This window comes from Puma concolor, chromosome B4 (assembly GCF_028749965.1).
Source record: "Puma concolor isolate L17-30 chromosome B4, mPumCon1.1.hap2, whole genome shotgun sequence".
In the NCBI taxonomy this organism is placed as follows: Eukaryota; Metazoa; Chordata; class Mammalia; order Carnivora; family Felidae; genus Puma; species Puma concolor.
Genome location: NC_141673.1, coordinates 67,516,294 through 67,533,287, shown reverse-complemented (window position 1 = coordinate 67,533,287; position 16,994 = coordinate 67,516,294). Strand labels below are relative to the sequence as shown.

The window sequence follows — 16,994 nt, the reverse complement described above, 5'->3', positions numbered from 1 at the left end:
AGATGACAGACTATTTACATAGTTTATATGACTTCATTCATATCCTTTATTAGGGTGTGGTCTGGGTAAGGATTCTGGGTATAGTTATGCCCCTATACTATATATAAATATGTCCACTTTGGAAAGTTTCTCTTAATAATGTTTTAAAAGTTGGGGTGTGGGAGCATAATGATGTCATTATGAACTGTTTCTTTAAAAGTCATTAAATTGGGCACCTGGGTGGCTCAGTCAGTTAAGCATCCAACTCTTGGTTTTGGTTCAGGTCATGATCTCATGGTTCATGAGTTCAAGCCCCACGTCAGGCCCTACACTGACAGAAGCGCAGAGCCTTCTTGGGATTTTCTCTCTCTCCCTCTTTCCCCCTCTCCTGTTCACGTTCTCTCTCTCTCTTGAAATAAATAAACTTTAAAAAGTCATTAAATCATGTTAATTCTATTCCTACCATATCTCAAATTTAGATCACTTAAGGAGAACCAGATGCACCACATGAGGTACATGATTTACTACACTCCATACTAAAATCCCTTTTTCCAAAACATAAGAGACTCTTAAAAACTGAGAACAAACTGAGGGTTGATGGGGGTGGGAGGGAGGGGAGTGTGGGTGATGGGTATTGAAGAGGGCACCTTTTGGGATGAGGACTGGGTGTTGTATGGAAACCAATTTGACAATAAATTTCAAAAAAAAATCCCTTTTTCCTTGACAAAATCAGATGATGTCAATCCTTAGAACTGATGCAAGGGTACTTATTATTGTATAAAACCATTATCCATATTTTAGCAATACACTTCAAAATGAAGTATATTTTTTCTGAAAACTGATTTTTATATATTTACATCTCTAAAAATTATAAAATACCTTTCTTGTCCATCCATTCCCCTAATGTCTTAGAGTTTATTACATATTTAAGATTAAAAGTTCATAATTAAAATATTAAATGAACCAACGATATTTATTATTTTGATTTGTAAGAAATTAAGAAAATGCCAAAGAAAAAACCTTACTTTTGGTTAATGCTTATAAGGGTATAAACACAGGATTCATATTAACATTTTCATTAAAGGAGATCATATGAGTCAGCCTACACTTTGGGTTTTGAGTTTATTGTCTCCTCACTCCATGAATCTTATTTGTTTATTTAGCTATCTATTTAAATTTTAGTTAACATACAGTGCAATTTTGGTTTCAGGAATAGAATTCAGTGATTCATTACTTACATACAACATCCAGTGCTCATCAAGCGCCCTCCTTAGTACCCATCACCAATCTAGCCTATCTCCCACCCGCTTCCCTCTATCAACCCATAGTTTGTTCTCTGTCATTAAGAGTCTCTTGTGGTTTATTTCCCTCTCTTCTCTTCTTCCCCTACTTCCCATGTGTTCATCTGGGTTTTTTTCTTATATTCCACATATGAGTGAGATCATATGGCATTTGTCTTTCTCTGATTGACTTATTTTGCTTAACATAACATATTCTAGCTCTATCCACACCATTGCAAATGGCAAGATTTCATTCTTTTTTTTTTCTTTTCTTTTCTAATGTTTATCTTTAAGAGAGAGAGAGAGAGAGAGCAAGCAGGAGAGGGGCAGAGAGAGAGAGGGAGACAGAATCCGAAGCAGGCTCCAGGCTCTGATCTCTCAGCAAGCGGGGTTCAAACTCACAATCTGCAAGATCATGCATGACCTGAGCTGAAGTCAGATGCTTAACCGACTGAGCCACTCAGGCGTCCCAAGATTTCATTCTTTTCAATGGCTGAGTAATATTCCATTGTGTGTATGTATATGCATATATATATGTATCCATTCATCAGTAGATAGACATGTGGGCTCTCTCCATAGTTTGGCTATTGTTAATAATGCTGCTATAAACATTGGGGTGCATGTGCCCCTTTGAATCTGTATTTTTGTATCCTTTGGGTATACGAAGTAGTACAATTCCTGGATCATACAATAGTTCTATTTTCAGGTTTTTGAGAAACCCCCATACTCTTCTCCAGAGTGGCTGCTCCAGTTTGCATTCCCACCAAAAGTGCAAGAGGGTTCCCCTTTCTTCACCTCCTCCCAACACTGTTGTTTCATGTGTTGTTAATTTTAGCCATTCTGACAGGTGTGAGGTCATATCTCATTGTGGTTTTGATTTGTATTTCCCTGACAATGAATGACGATGAGCATCTTTTCATGTGTCTGTTAGCCATCTGGATGTCTTCTTTCAAAAAATGTCTACTCATGTCTTCTGCCCATTTCTTAACTGGGTTGTTTGTTTTATGGGTGTTAAGTGTGATAAATTCTTTATAGATTTTGGATACTAACCCTTGATCTGATATGCCATTTGCAAATATCTTCTCCATTCTATAGGCTGCCTTTTTATTTTGTTGATTGTTCCCTTTGCTGTGCAAAAGCTTTTTACCTTCATGAAGTCCCGATAGTTCATGCTTGATTTTCTTTTCCTTGCATTCAATGACATGTCTAGTAAGAAGTTGCTCCAATTGAGGTCAAAGAGATTGCTTCCTGTGTTCTCCTCTAGGATTTTGATGGTTTCCTGTCTTACATTTATTTTTTAATCCATTTTGAATTTATTTTTGTATATGGTGTTAGAAAGTGGTCCAGGTTCATTCTTCTGCATGTTGCCATCCAGTTTTCCCAGCATCAGTTGTTGAAGAGACTGTCTTTTTTCCATTGGATATTCTTTCCTGCTTTGTTGAAGTTTAGTTGACCATACAGTTGTGGGTCCATTTCTGGGTTTTCTATCTGCTCCGCTGATCTATGTGTTTGTTTCTGTGCCAGTACCATACTGTCTTGATCACTACAGCTTTATAACATAGCTTGAAATCCGGAATTGTGATCTCTCCAGTTTTAATTTTCTTTTTCAAGGTTGCTTTGGGTAATTGGGGGTCTTTTGCTGTTCCATACGAATTTTTGGATTGTTCTAGTTCTGTGAAAAATGCTGGTGGGAATTTTGATAGGGATTGCATTAAATGTGTAGATTGCTTTGGGTAGTATTGACATTTTAACAATGTTCTTGCAATCCATGCCCACTCCATGAATCTTTTGTGACAAGAAATTAATTTATTTGACTGAATATATGTCAAAGCAGTAATGGGCACTGGACTCAGAAGGGATTGGCTGAATGAGACCATGAAATACTGAATGAACTAATTGGCTTGACAGCCTCAAGGTTGAATGAAAACATCATTTTGTGAGACCACAGTCATTCTATTTTTGGGGTTCCAACAAGTCACCAAAGAGCTAGATCTCATCCCAGACCCTAGTCACCACCAGAACACCTGAAAAACTATTTTTCCCCCTTGAATGGGCTAGGGCAGGTCCCCACCAACCTGTGTCTTTGCTTTCTGGCAACTAGGCATATCAATATGTTTTTTAGGCTACTCAAGGTTAGGTGGATGAAGCAAACTTCATTCAGTACCATATTCAATTAGTAACTACTTTCCACTTTGAAGTGCATTTTACACTCCTATCTTAAAAAAAAAAAAACACTCTGAACTCTATCCTAAAACTCTTGGACAAAACAAACATATTTGGACTTAGTTTGTCTACACTACTCCATTCTAGTACTTTTTTCTCAGTCTTCACTTAATTTTCTTGCCAAATACAATAAAATAAGCAATCACACACTTAAACCTCTATTACCAAGAGGTTATTTTCATCAAATGGCATATTCTTAAAGTGATCAAGTTAGCCATTATGAATGTATTTCATCACCTGTTTTCTCACTGTCTTCAAGCCAAATACAATAGGAATTCTCCATCACAGAAGGACACATTTATTGCTTCAACATTTTATACAGAGCTGCCTTCACCTCCTGGTTCTTGAGGCTGTAGATGATGGGGTTCAGCAAGGATGTGATCACACTGTACTGAATGGAGACCACTTGTTCCAACTTGGAGCCGGAGAGGGGAGTCATGTATCTGAATAAAGCTGTGCCATAATACAAAAGCACCACAGTAAGGTGGGAAGAACAGGTAGAGAAGGCTTTGCCTTGACCCTCCGAAGAACGTATGCTTAGGATGGCAGAGATGATTCTGGAATAAGAGAAGAGGATCAGGGGAAGTGTCACAAATCCCAACAGTGCACACGACCCAGCAAGAAGGGCCTCATTGGCAGTAGGGTCAGTGCAGGAGAGAGGGAAGAGTGAAGGCAGCTCACAGCAAAAGTGAGGGATGATATTGGGGCCACAGAAACGTAAGTTGTAAGTGAAAAGACTGTTTGGCAAGGAGTTTAGGAACCCCACTGCCCATGCTGCAGTTACCATCCCGACACAAAAAGGCCTATTCATAACCATGCTGTAGAGGAGAGGGTGGCAGATGGCAGCATAGCGGTCATATGCCATGGCAGAGAGTAGGCAGGCCTCTGTGCTCCCAGAGAATATGAGAAAGAAACTCTGGGTCACACAGCCCCACACAGATACGGTTTTCTTCTGCATTAGTAAGTTCTGCAGCATCTTGGGCATGGTTACTGAAGAAAGACAGAGATCTAGAAATGACAGGTGACCTAGGAAGAAGTACATGGGTGTCTTAAGGTGAGAATCAGTTCTGATCACCAGGATCATCATCACATTCCCCATTAGGGTCAAGAGGTAAATCACCAGAAATAGTGCAAAAAGGATGGTCTGGATCTGGGGATTTCTGGACAATCCCATGAGGACAAACTCGGTAACGATGGTGAGATTTTTCATGATTAAAGTTACTGGCCCTGGAAGAAAACATAATGTAGCTGAGTCATTTCAGATGAATAAGACTGCCTCTCTTATTTAAAAAAAAAAAATGTGACTTCCAGCTTAAAGGTATAAATAAAAATCTATGAGACCAAGGAGTTTCCTTCTGGGTCACACTCATTATTACTTCAATTCTGGTGACATGCAGCATTCCAAAGTGCCTCCTCTGTAACTGCTTCTTTGAACTTTAATACCCATTTATTCAGGAAATATTGAATAAGCATCCTAGTGCTGGGCTCTGTACCAGATCCTGAGAATACAAAATTGTTTCAGACATGATTCCTGCCCTCAAAAGGGCTTAGGATTTAACAGAGGCAGATAGACATATAAAGAAGCAAAATAAAGGCTGTAATAACATAATGCACAGGATACAGCAATGGCAAAAATGTGAATCAATTATCTCTGGATGACCTGTTAAACAAAGAAGTAATGCTTAAGACTGTTTGACTGATATTTACTCCACTAAGTAGACAAAGTAGAAGATAGTGTTCTAGGCAAAGGAAATGGTATTATCAGATATAGGGAGGCATAAAATAATAGTGCTTCTCTGAAGAACTTCATTATCTCAGAATGAGTGGGTGCAGGAGGATACACAGGGACATGTGGTGCCAAGCATGAAGGTCATGTGATCAAATTGGCAATTTAGAAGCATTAACCCTACAGAAATGTGGAAGATGAGCAGAAGGTCATGGAGCATATAGTTAGGGCAATTAGCTCATTCTTTCAGTAGGTATTTACTGAGTATCTACTATGTGCCATGTAGAGTTCTAGACTGTTAGGGTGTGCCATTACAAAAATTTGTAATGTAAGCTTCACAGAGCTTACATTCTAGTTAGGAAACTCAGAAGATAAACAATAGACATAACAATTAAATATAATGTGTTAGAAGGTGCTATGTGCTATGTAAAATAATAGATCACGGAAACAGAGATTGTTAACGAGGGGGTAGAGGAGGGCGGTGAGGTATGCAATTTAAATCGAGTGGTCAGGAGAGGAGAAACTGAGACAGTGTCACTCAAACAAGGATTTGAAGGAGATGAGATCATTATCCCTGCAAACATTCTGTGGAAGGAGAATTGGTAGAGTATAGCAGTAAGCCTGGTCAGAGATGATAAAGGGTTAACAGAGGTTGCAACAGTGAGGGCAGACAAGAGGAGGCAGATTTAAGAGATATCACTGAGATGAATTCTAAAGGATGTCATTATCAATTTGTTGGTTAGGGTGAAAGAAAGTAAATAAACAATTGATTCTCAGGTTTCTGCCTTTGGTGACTGAGGGGTCCCATTCACTGAAATAGGTGATCCAGGGAAAGGAACATGTTTGAGACAAAGATAATAAACACAGTTTTGAATACGTTGTTTGACGAGCCTTGTGGGACAGTGAGGGTGTGTCCAGGAGGCACTAGGAATTTGGGTCATGAAGTTCAGGAAATATATTTGGGCTGAATATATGAGTCAAAGAGTCATCAACAAACTTACTCAGAGTGAGCCCACTCATAATAGAAGATGCTCTAGGATGGAGTTCCATATAACAGAAAAATCCAATGGGAAAGAGGGAAAGAGAAACTCACAAAGATCCTGTACTCGTTCAGCATGGTCAAGCATGGACCTATGCCTTTCTGATTTGAAGGACTCATTGGAGCTCATAGAACCCAATGTCCTCTCTTTATAGGTGAGGAAACTGAGGTCCAGTGAGGGGAAGTGAACTGTAACTCCTCCCACCAACTCCATTACTCACCAATCTACCCATCATCTTTGTTCCTCTTTCCTTGCCTATCCTGTTAAGAACCCTAAGGTCTCAGCTCAAGGGTCATTTCCTCAGGGAAGGCCTTACTCTTCATCTTGCCACTGTAATTTCCTTTTTTACATTTGTTTCTCCTTTATTATGCTTGCTACAATTGTAAAAAAAAAAAATTTTTTTTAAATAGGGTATGTAAGAGAGGTCTTCCCAACCTCCCTCAACTTTTCCCTATCCCCTGCAGTCAATCTTTGTCTTATTACCTTGCTTTGTCCTTACAACACTTACCAGTACCTGGTATTTTATAATACATTTATTATCAACTTTCTCTTCCACTGGGATGTAAATTCAAAGATTTGTCCTGTTTTGGTCATTACTGTATCCCTAGCACTTAGAAGAGTGCCTAACATATAGAAAGGGCTCAGTATATATTTAATGAATGAATTTGTTTCATGTCTGTGTTTTAAGAAGTTCCATGAGGCCATGGACCATGTCAGTGTTTTTTATCTTTATATCCTCAGAGCTTAGCACAATGCCTAGAACTTAGTAGGTACTTAGGAAAGGTTTATAGAATAAATGCATGAAAACATCACAAAGCTAGCTCTTGTACACTATTCTACTTTTAATGTAGGAGATTAGAAAAGCATTTTTGATTATTGAATAAGTAAAAGAATAAAGAAATTAATGTATGATTCATAAATAACCCCATTAGTGAGACATAAACTGCCCTGGGAAGTAAGATGTCATATTATACTCTGATGCCCATGGCCCTGTCCTAAGGAAGGTTCAGTTTGAGGTCCCTTTGACTTTCTTGAATGGATGGCAATGAGGCTGTACAGAGTCAGAAGACCTTGACACGAGTCTCAGCTACTGGTCAGGCAATGTGGTTTTAGGCAAGTAGGCCAATCTGAATCTGAATCTCTATTTTCTCGTTAGAATTATCTCCCAAGGTCTACATGGCAAACTAGATAAAAATGAATTATTTGGGGCGCCTGGGTGGCGCAGTCGGTTAAGCGTCCGACTTCAGCCAGGTCACGATCTCGCGGTCCGTGAGTTCGAGCCCCGCGTCAGGCTCTGGGCTGATGGCTCAGAACCTGGAGCCAGTTTCCGATTCTGTGTCTCCCTCTCTCTCTGCCCCTCCCCTGCTCATGCTCTGTCTCTCTCTGTCCCAAAAATAAATAAACGTTGAAAAAAAATTAAAAAAAAAAAAATGAATTATTTTAGGATTTAAAATCTGGTTTCTGAAGAGGAGGGAAAATGGCAGCACAGTAGGAGGACCCCAGGCTCATCGTGTCCCACAAACACAATTAGATAACTAGCAAATCATCCTAAATGCCCCAGAAAATCAACCTGAAGACTGACAGCACAAACTCCTCAACTAAAAAGAGAAGAGACCACACAGAAAAAGGTAGAGAGTGCACAGACATGTTTTAGGGGAGAAAAGGATAGCAGGTACTGGTGGGGGAGAGGGAGCCATGGTCGCAGGGAAGGGCAAGAGAGATTGGAGCACACAGGGGGATGCACAAGGAAAACATCTCCCCAAAGCCATTGGCTTAGAAAATGAGAGTAACTGAATTTCATGGGTTCTTGCAACCAGCAGGGCTTAAAGCCTGGAGTTTTATTTATTTATTTATTTTTTTATTTATATATGAAATTTATTGTCAAATTGGTTTCCATACAACACCCAGTGCTCATCCCAAAAGGTGCCCTCCTCAATACCCATCACCCACCCTCTCCTCCCTCCCACCCCCCATCAACCCTTAGTTTGTTCTCAGTTCTCAACAGTCTCTTATGCTTTGGCTCTCTCCCACTCTAACCTCTTTTTTTTTTTTTTTTTCCTTCCCCTCCCCCATGGGTTCCTGTTAAGTTTCTCAGGATCCACATAAGAGTGAAACCATATGGTATCTGTCTTTCTCTGTATGGCTTATTTCACTTAGCATCACACTCTCCAGTTCCATCCACGTTGCTACAAAAGGCCATATTTCATTTTTTCTCATTGCCACGTAGTATTCCATAGTGTATATAAACCACAATTTCTTTATCCATTCATCAGTTGATGGACATTTAGGCTCTTTCCATAATTTGGCTATTGTTGAGAGTGCTGCTATGAACATTGGGGTACAAGTGCCCCTATGCATCAGTACTCCTGTGTCCCTTGGATAAATTCCTAGCAGTGCTATTGCTGGGTCATAGGGTAGGTCTATTTTTAATTTTCTGAGGAACCTCCACACTGCTTTCCAGAGCGAAAGCCTGGAGTTTTAAAGGTTAGTGGCTTGTCTGGGATAGAGCCTAAAGGGGCACTGTGCTGTTTCTGGAGAGAAAGGCAGGCAAAAAACCTGGGGAGCAGATGGCATGGAACAGTGATATAAAGAATTCCTGGGGCACACAAGAGGGTGCTAATTTGCTCTTCTCAGAGCATGTCCCCGAGAGGGAGCACTCATAGGGATGCCTCTCCGGGAACAAAGGAGCTAGCTGGCACCATTTCTTCTCCCATGCCCAGTGTAAACACAGAGTGACCTGCAGGAAGCAGCACAGTGCCAACACTGGCTGCCTAACTTGCTTACACCAAGCCCCACTCCCTCTGCACTCTGGCAGGATTGCTTTTCTCACCCAAGTTTGCCTCAGTCCCAGCGTGGTGGGCCCGTCCCCCAGAAGACCAGCATAAACCTCTGTCCACATCATGTCTTTTGACTAGGGGGTTCTTCAGGGCCTCAGTTCTGGTGGAGGTGGTACCAGATTTCATTTCACAAGCAGACCAGAGCATACCTAGTTCAAACTCAGCACATTCAGATCACGGACCAAACATTGCCCACAGCAGGCAAGGAGACCCTCTGCAGGTAACTGGCCTTAAGGGAGGAAAGGCCAAACCCAACAGCAGAGCATATGTAGCACACACCAGAGACACTTTTTTAAGTGCCAGGCCCTGGGAGATACATGACCTCTTCTTCATAAGGCCCTTACTTTCAGGAGCAGGAGACATGACTTTTCTAACACAGACAAGAAGGCAGAGATATAGACAAATGCCAAGGTGGAGGAATTTACCCCAAATAAAATAACAAGATAAGGCCATAGCCAGAGATCTAAGCAAAACAGATGTAAGTAACATGCTTGAGGGAGAATTTAAAGTAACATTCAGAAGGATATTCACTGGACCTGAGAAAAGAATAGAAGACATCAATGAAATCCTTATGACAGAAATAAAAGAGTTGAAAAATCAACCAGAGGTGGAAATACAATAAATAAGATTGGAAACAGCGTTGATGCAATAAACAGGAGGCTTGAAGAAGCAGAGGAATGAATTAGTGACCTATAAGACAAAATAATGAAAATAGTGAAGTTGAACAAAAGAGAGAAAGAATTATGCAACACAAGAACAGACTTAAGGAACCCAGCGACTTCATCAAATGCAGTAACATTTGTATTATGGAAGTCCTGGAAGAAGAAGAGAGAGAAAAGGGGGAAGAAAATTTATTTGAAGAAATAATAGCTGAAAACCTCCTAAATCTAGGGAAGGAAACAGACATCCAGATCCAGGAGGCACAAAGAATTCCCATCAAAATCAACAAAAGCAAGCCAACCCCAAGACATATTGCTTGAAATTTGAAAAGTATAGTGATAAAGAAAAAATCTTAAAGCAGCAAGACAAAAGGAGTCCTTAACTTACAAAGAAAGACCCACAAGGCTAGCTGGAGATTTCTCAACAGAAACATGGCAAGCTAGAAGGGAGTAGGATGACATACTCAGAGTGCTGAATGGGAAAAATCTGTAGCCAAGAGTATTATATCCAACAAGTCTATCATTTAGAATAGAAGGAGAGAGAAAGAGCTTCCCAGACAAAAACTAAAGGAGTTCGTGACAACTAAGCCAGCCCTGCAAGAAATATTAAAGGGGACTCTGAGTGCAAAGGAGAGACCACAAGTGACAAAGAATCAGAGAAAATCTCCAGAAACAATGGAAAACAAGTAATAAAATAGCAAAAAGTATATATCTATCAATAATTACTTTGAATGTAAATGGACTAAACACTCAAAAAAAAAGATATAGGATGTCAGAATGGATAAAAAAAAAAAAAAAAAAACAAGACCCATCTATATGCTACCCACAAGAAACTCATTTTAGACCTAAAGACACCTGCATATTGAAAGTGAGGGAATGAAGAACCATCTTTCATGCTAATGGATGTCAAAAGAAAGCCAGAATAGCAATACTTAATATCAGACAAATTAGACTTTAAAACAAAGACTGTAACAAAAGATAAAGAAGGGCACTATGTCCTAATAAAGACACAATCCAACAAGATCTAACAAATGTAAATATTTATGCACCCAACATGGAACACCCAAATATATAAAATAATTAATAACAAACATAAAGGAACCCATTGATAATAATAGTAGGGGACTCTAACACCCCATTTATATCAATGAACAGATTATCTAAACAGAAAACCAATAAGGAAACAATGGTTTTGAATGACACACTGGACCAGATGGACTTAACAGATATATTCAGAACATTCCATCTTCAAAGAGCAGAATACACATTCTTTTCAACTGCACTGGAACACTCTCTAGAATAGATCACATATTAGGTCACAAATCAAGCCTCAACAAATACAGAAAGACTGATATCATACCATGCACCTTTTCTGACCACAACACTATGAAACTTGAAACTAACCACAAGACAAAATTTGGAAAGACCCCAAATATATGGATGTTAACAACATACTACTAAAAAATGAATGGGGCAACCAAGAAATCAAAGAAGAAATTAAAAATATACATGGAAACAAATAAGACTTAAAATACAATGGTCTCAAATCTTTGGGAAGCAGCAAAAGTTGTCCTAAGAGTAAAGTATATAATAGCGACACAAGCTTACCTTAAGAAGCAAGAAAAATCTCAAATAAATAAACTAAACTTACATCTAAAGGAGCTAGGAAAAAAACAACAAACAAAGCCTGAAGCTCACAAAAGGAAGGAAATAATAAAGATTAGAGCAGAAATAAATGATATAGAAACTAAAACAAATAATATAACAAATCAATTAAACCAGGAGCTGATTCTTTGAAAAGGTTGATAAACCTTTAGCCCAACTTACCAAAAGAAGAGAGAAAGGACTCAAATAAATAAAATCACAAATGAGAGACAAGAAATAACAACCAACACTACAGAAATATGAACAATTATAAAGGAGTATTATGAAAAACTACATATGCCAACAAATTGGACAATGTGGAAGAAATGGATAAATTCCTAGAATCATACAAACTATCAAAACTAAAACATGAAGAAATAGAAAGTTTGAACAGACCAATAACCAGCAAAAAAATTGAATCAGTAATCAAAAAACTCTCAACAAACAAAAGTCCAGGGCCGGACGGCTTCACAGGCAATTTCTACCAAACATTTTTTTTAAAGTTTATTTATTTATTTTGAGAGAGGGAGTGCACAAGCAGGGGAGGGGCAGAGAGAGAAGGAGAATCCCAAGCTCTGCACTGTCAGCACTGAGTCCAATGGTGGACGTGATCTCACAAACCCTGAGATCATGACTAGAGCTGAAACCAAGAGTCAGATGCTTAACCAACTGAGCCATCCAGATGTTGCTCTACCAAACATTTAAAGAAGAGTGAATACCTATCCTTCTGAAACTTCTCCAAAAAACAGAAAAGGAAAGAAAACTTCCAAATTCATTCTATGAGGCCAGTATCACCCTGATACTAAAACCAGACAAAGACTCCACTAAAAAAGAGAACTACAGGCCAATATCCCTGATGACCATGGATGCAAAAATTTTCAATAAAATACTAGCAAACAAAATCCAGTAATACATTAAAAATATTATTCACCATGATCAAGTGTGATTTATATCTGGGCTGCAAGGGTAGTTCAATATTTTCAAATCAATCAACATGTACACCACATTAATAAAAGAAAGGATAAGAACCATATGATCATTGAGGCACCTGGGTGGCTCAGTCGGTTGAGCATCCAACTTCAGCTCAGGTCATGATCTCGCCGTCTGTGAGTTTGAGCCCTGCGTCAGGCTCTGTACTGACAGCTCAGAGCCTGGAGCCTGCTTCAGATCCTGTGTCTCCCTCTCTCTCTGCTCCTCTCCCCCTTGCTCTCTGTCTTTATTTCTCAAAAATAAATAAACATTAAAAAAATTTTTTAAAAAACATATGATCATTTCAATAGATGCAGAAAAAGCATTTAATGAAGTACAACACCCATTCATGATAAAAACCCTCAACAAAGTAATTTTTGAGAGAATATACCTCAACATAATAAAGGTCATATACAAAAAACCCACAGCTAATATCATCCTCAATGGGGAAAACCTGAGAGGTTTTCCTCTATGGTCAGGAACAAGACAGGGATGTTCACTCACCATTGTTACTTAACATAGTACTGGAAGTCCTAACCACAGCAATTAGACAAGAACAAACCAAAAAAAAAAAAAAAAAAAGAGAGAGAGAGAGAGAGAGAGACAGAGAGGAAGGAAGGAAGGAAGGACGGAAGGAAGGAAGGAAGGGCATCCAAATTGTCAAGGAAGAAGTCAAACTTGCCCTATTTGCAGATGACATGTTACTCTATGTAGAAAACCTGAAAGACTCCACCAAAAAACTGCTGAACTGATAAATGAATTGGGTAAAGTCACAGGATACAAATTCAACATACAGAAATCTGTTGCATTTGTATATACCAATAATGAAGCAGAAAAAAGAGAAATTAAGGAATCAATTCCATTTACAATTGTACCAAAAACAATAAAATACCTAGGAATAAACTTAACCAAAGATGTTAAAAATCTATGTACTCTTGAAACTATAAAACACTGATGAAAGAAAGTGAACATGACACAAAGAAATGGAAAGACATTCCATGCTCATGGGTTGGAAGAACAAATATTGTTAAAATGTCAATACTACCCAAAGCAATATACACATTTAATGCAATCCCTATCAAAATGCCACAAGAATTTTTCACTGAGGGAGAACAAACAATCCTAAAATGTGTATGAAACCACAAAAGACCCTGAATAGCCAAAGCAATCTTGAAAAAGAAAAGCAAAGCTGGAGGCATCATCATTCTGGACTTCATATTATATTACAAAGCTGTAGTGATCAAGACAGTATGGTACTGGCACAAAAATAGACATATAGATCAATAGAACAGAAAACCCAGAAATGAACCCACAACTGTATGGCCAATTCATCTTCCACAAAGCAGGAAAGAATACCCAGTAGAAAAATGACAGTCTCTTCAACAAATGGTGTTGGGAAAACTGGACAGCGACATGCAGAAGAATGAAACTGGACCACTTTCTAACACCATATACAAAAATAAATTCAAAATGGATGAAAGACTAAATGTAAGACAAGAAACCATCAAACTCCTAGAGGAGAAGACAGGCAGCAACCTCTTTGACCTTGGCTGCAGCGACTTCTTTCTAGATATGTCTCCTGTGGCAAAGGAAACAAAAGCAAAAATAAGCTATTGGGACTTCATCAAAATAAAAAGCTTCTACACAGTGAAGGAAACAATCAGCAAAATGAAAAGTCAACCTATGGAACGGGAGAAGGTAACTGCAAATGAAATATCCGATAAAGGCTTTTTACCCAAAATCTATAAAGAACATCTAAAACTCAACACCCCAAAGAACAATCCAATTGAAAACTGGGCAGAAGACAAGAATAAACACTTTCCAAAGAAGACATACGGATAAAGCAGAAGATGCGCAACATCACTGACCATCAGGGAAATACAAATCAAAACTACAATGAGATACCAATTCACACCTCTAAGAATGGCTAAAATCAACACAGGAAAGAATGGGTGTTGGTGAGGAAACCCTGTTGCACTGTTGGTGAGAATTTAAACTGATGCAGCCACTCTGGAAAACTCTGGAGTATGGTGGCTCCTCAAAAAGTTAAAAATACCAATATTGCACTATATGTTAAATAACTAGAATTTAAATAAAATTTTGAAGAAAAAAATAAATTTCCAGATAGTATTTAAAAAAAGTTAAAAATAGAAGTACCAAACAATCCAGCAAATGCACTACTACTAGGTATTTACCCAAAGGATACAAAAATACTGAATCAAGAGGATACATGGGGATGTGTGTGTGTGTGTGTGTGTGTGTGTGTGTGTATAGATATAGATAGATATAAATAAATATGCATATAGATATATAGGTATATAGATAATATCGTGCTATTTGCAATGACATGTATGGAACTAGAGAGTATTATGTTAAGCGAGATACCTGAGAGAATGGCAAATACCATATGATTTCACTCACATGTGGAATTTAAGAAACAAGCAAAGGGAAGTAAAAAGAGAGAGAGAGGCAAGCAAGAAACAGATTCTTTAACTATGGAGAACAAACTGATAGTTACCAGAAGGGAAGTGGGCAGGGGGATGGGTTAAACAGGTGATGGGCAATAAGCAGTGCACTTTTTGCTATGAGCACTGGGTGTTTTGTAGAAGTGTTGAATGATTATATTGTACACCTTAAACTAATATTACACTGTATATTAACTAACTGGAATTTAAATTTAAATTTAAAACTTTAAGAAATAGAAAAAAAAGTCTGGTTTCTGGTCTTAATTCCAACAGCAATTGGTTTAGCTTAGGAACCTTAGATTAGTCAATTCACCACAGAGAGGTTCTGTTACACTGTTGGAAAAAAATAGGGATAATAACATACTCTTAATGGAATAAAGTTAACTGCAAAACAAAAGTAATTTGGTCATGTATGAATGCTGTATTTCTGATAGGAACTAGACTAACTAGCTTATGATCGTTAACAAGTCAACTGATTTTTCTGGGTCTAGTCTAAACATGGTGCAAAGCACAGGGTAATCTCCCTGATTTCTCCCTAACATATTTTGTTACTCTTTTGTCTCCTCACTATTTTAAAATTTCTCTTTTAATAATCTTCTACAGTATTTACCCTTTGGGATCATCATAAAGCGTTGAATGACTTCAGAAACCTATTAGTGGCCTGTCTGTATGCAAGTTTTCCCCTTCTGTGATGACCTGCAGCTGCTGTAATTCCTTGGGCGAAATTAAAGTGACGGCATGAATGCCTGAAATCCTATGCATATACGATAGATAGATAGATAGATAGATAGATAGATAGACAGATAGATAGGGAAAGATCTCCACTCTACTTATAATCAAAGACTTCCAAACTAAAGCCAGATGATGATACTGCTCAGTATCTATTTATATGGAGATAAACTTTTTAACTAAATAAATAAAACTTGCCAGTGCTGGCAAGATTTGGTGAGACTTCTATGCCCTTGTACATTGTTGGTAGCATTATATGTTGGTACGATACTTTTGGCAATATGAAATATAAAATGTCTCTTTTGGAAATTTATCTTAAACGCATACTTCAAAAGAAGAGAAAAACAACTGCGGGAAAATGTATATTCCAGAATTCTTTTCTTTTTTTCTTTTAGTTTTTTTTAATGTTTATTTATTTTTGAGACAGAGAGAGACAGAGCACGAACGGCGGAGGGTCAGAGAGAGAGGGAGACACAGAATCCGAAACAGGCTCCAGGCTCCGAGCTGTCAGCACAGAGCCCGACACGGGGCTCAAACTCACGGACCACGAGATCATGAACCAAGCCGAAGTTGGATGCCCAACTGACTGAGCCACCCAGGCACCCCAGTATTATTTTCAAGATAGTAGCACTAGGATCAACCTAAAGATCTAATAATTGGAGAACAGCTGCTACATTTTAGTAGAAACACATAACAGGATATTATGTTATGATGAAAATGATAATTACAGAGAGGCAGAAACTATAGTTCAGTAAAAAGATCAGAATATACAATTAGTACAAATTCATATAATGTAAAAATATGCACACAATAGGAGTTTATAAGAAATTAAAAATGGGGAAAAATCGTTAAGCTGGTAACAGAATGGACAACTGTTTTGATTTTACATTTAAAAATATGTTTCTTATACTTTCAATTAAAAATATCTTTTGGGGATAGGTAACATATGAGCCACACTGTACCCTTTGCTTCAAACTCAGCAATGAATTAAATCTAACTCCAATAAAGAGTATGTACCTCTTTCTTTTCCCATTCTGTGTCTGCCCTGCCTGTTCTGTAACAAAATTGAATTTGGTCTAAAAAGCCATTTCTTGAAGGAGTCTTAGTTGCTCAGATGGAGAATGGAAAACTTTTCTTTTAAAAAAAATCTTGTTTTATAACAATAATGCAAAGCAAATTTACAGATTTTGCTTCATCTCTGAAAAATTCTAAGGAGCTGCACAATTAGGCTATGCTTTCTATATATTTGGTCTTGCTTGGAGATGAGGCCAAGAACTAACTGAGCTCTGAAATTAATTTCAGCTTAAGATCTTGGCATTTAGCTAGGAAATTCCCCACCGGAGAAAATGAGAATACTCCAAACTCACTGTCACCCATAAATCAGGAATGCTCCATCCAGCTGCTTACCTGGTAGCTGTAGCTGCACCCTCCCCATTTAATCCC

General features: G+C 38.2%; 1 protein-coding gene across 1 annotated transcript; it reads right to left on the bottom strand.

The window, feature by feature from the left end:
* Nucleotides 1-3,780: 3,780 nt before the first annotated feature.
* Nucleotides 3,781-4,692, bottom strand: LOC112867714 (olfactory receptor 5BS1-like). The gene has a single exon (XM_025930709.1). It carries the CDS (start codon nucleotides 4,690-4,692, stop codon nucleotides 3,781-3,783), a length of 912 nt encoding a protein of 303 aa, XP_025786494.1.
* Between the last annotated feature and the right edge of the window lie 12,302 nt (nucleotides 4,693-16,994).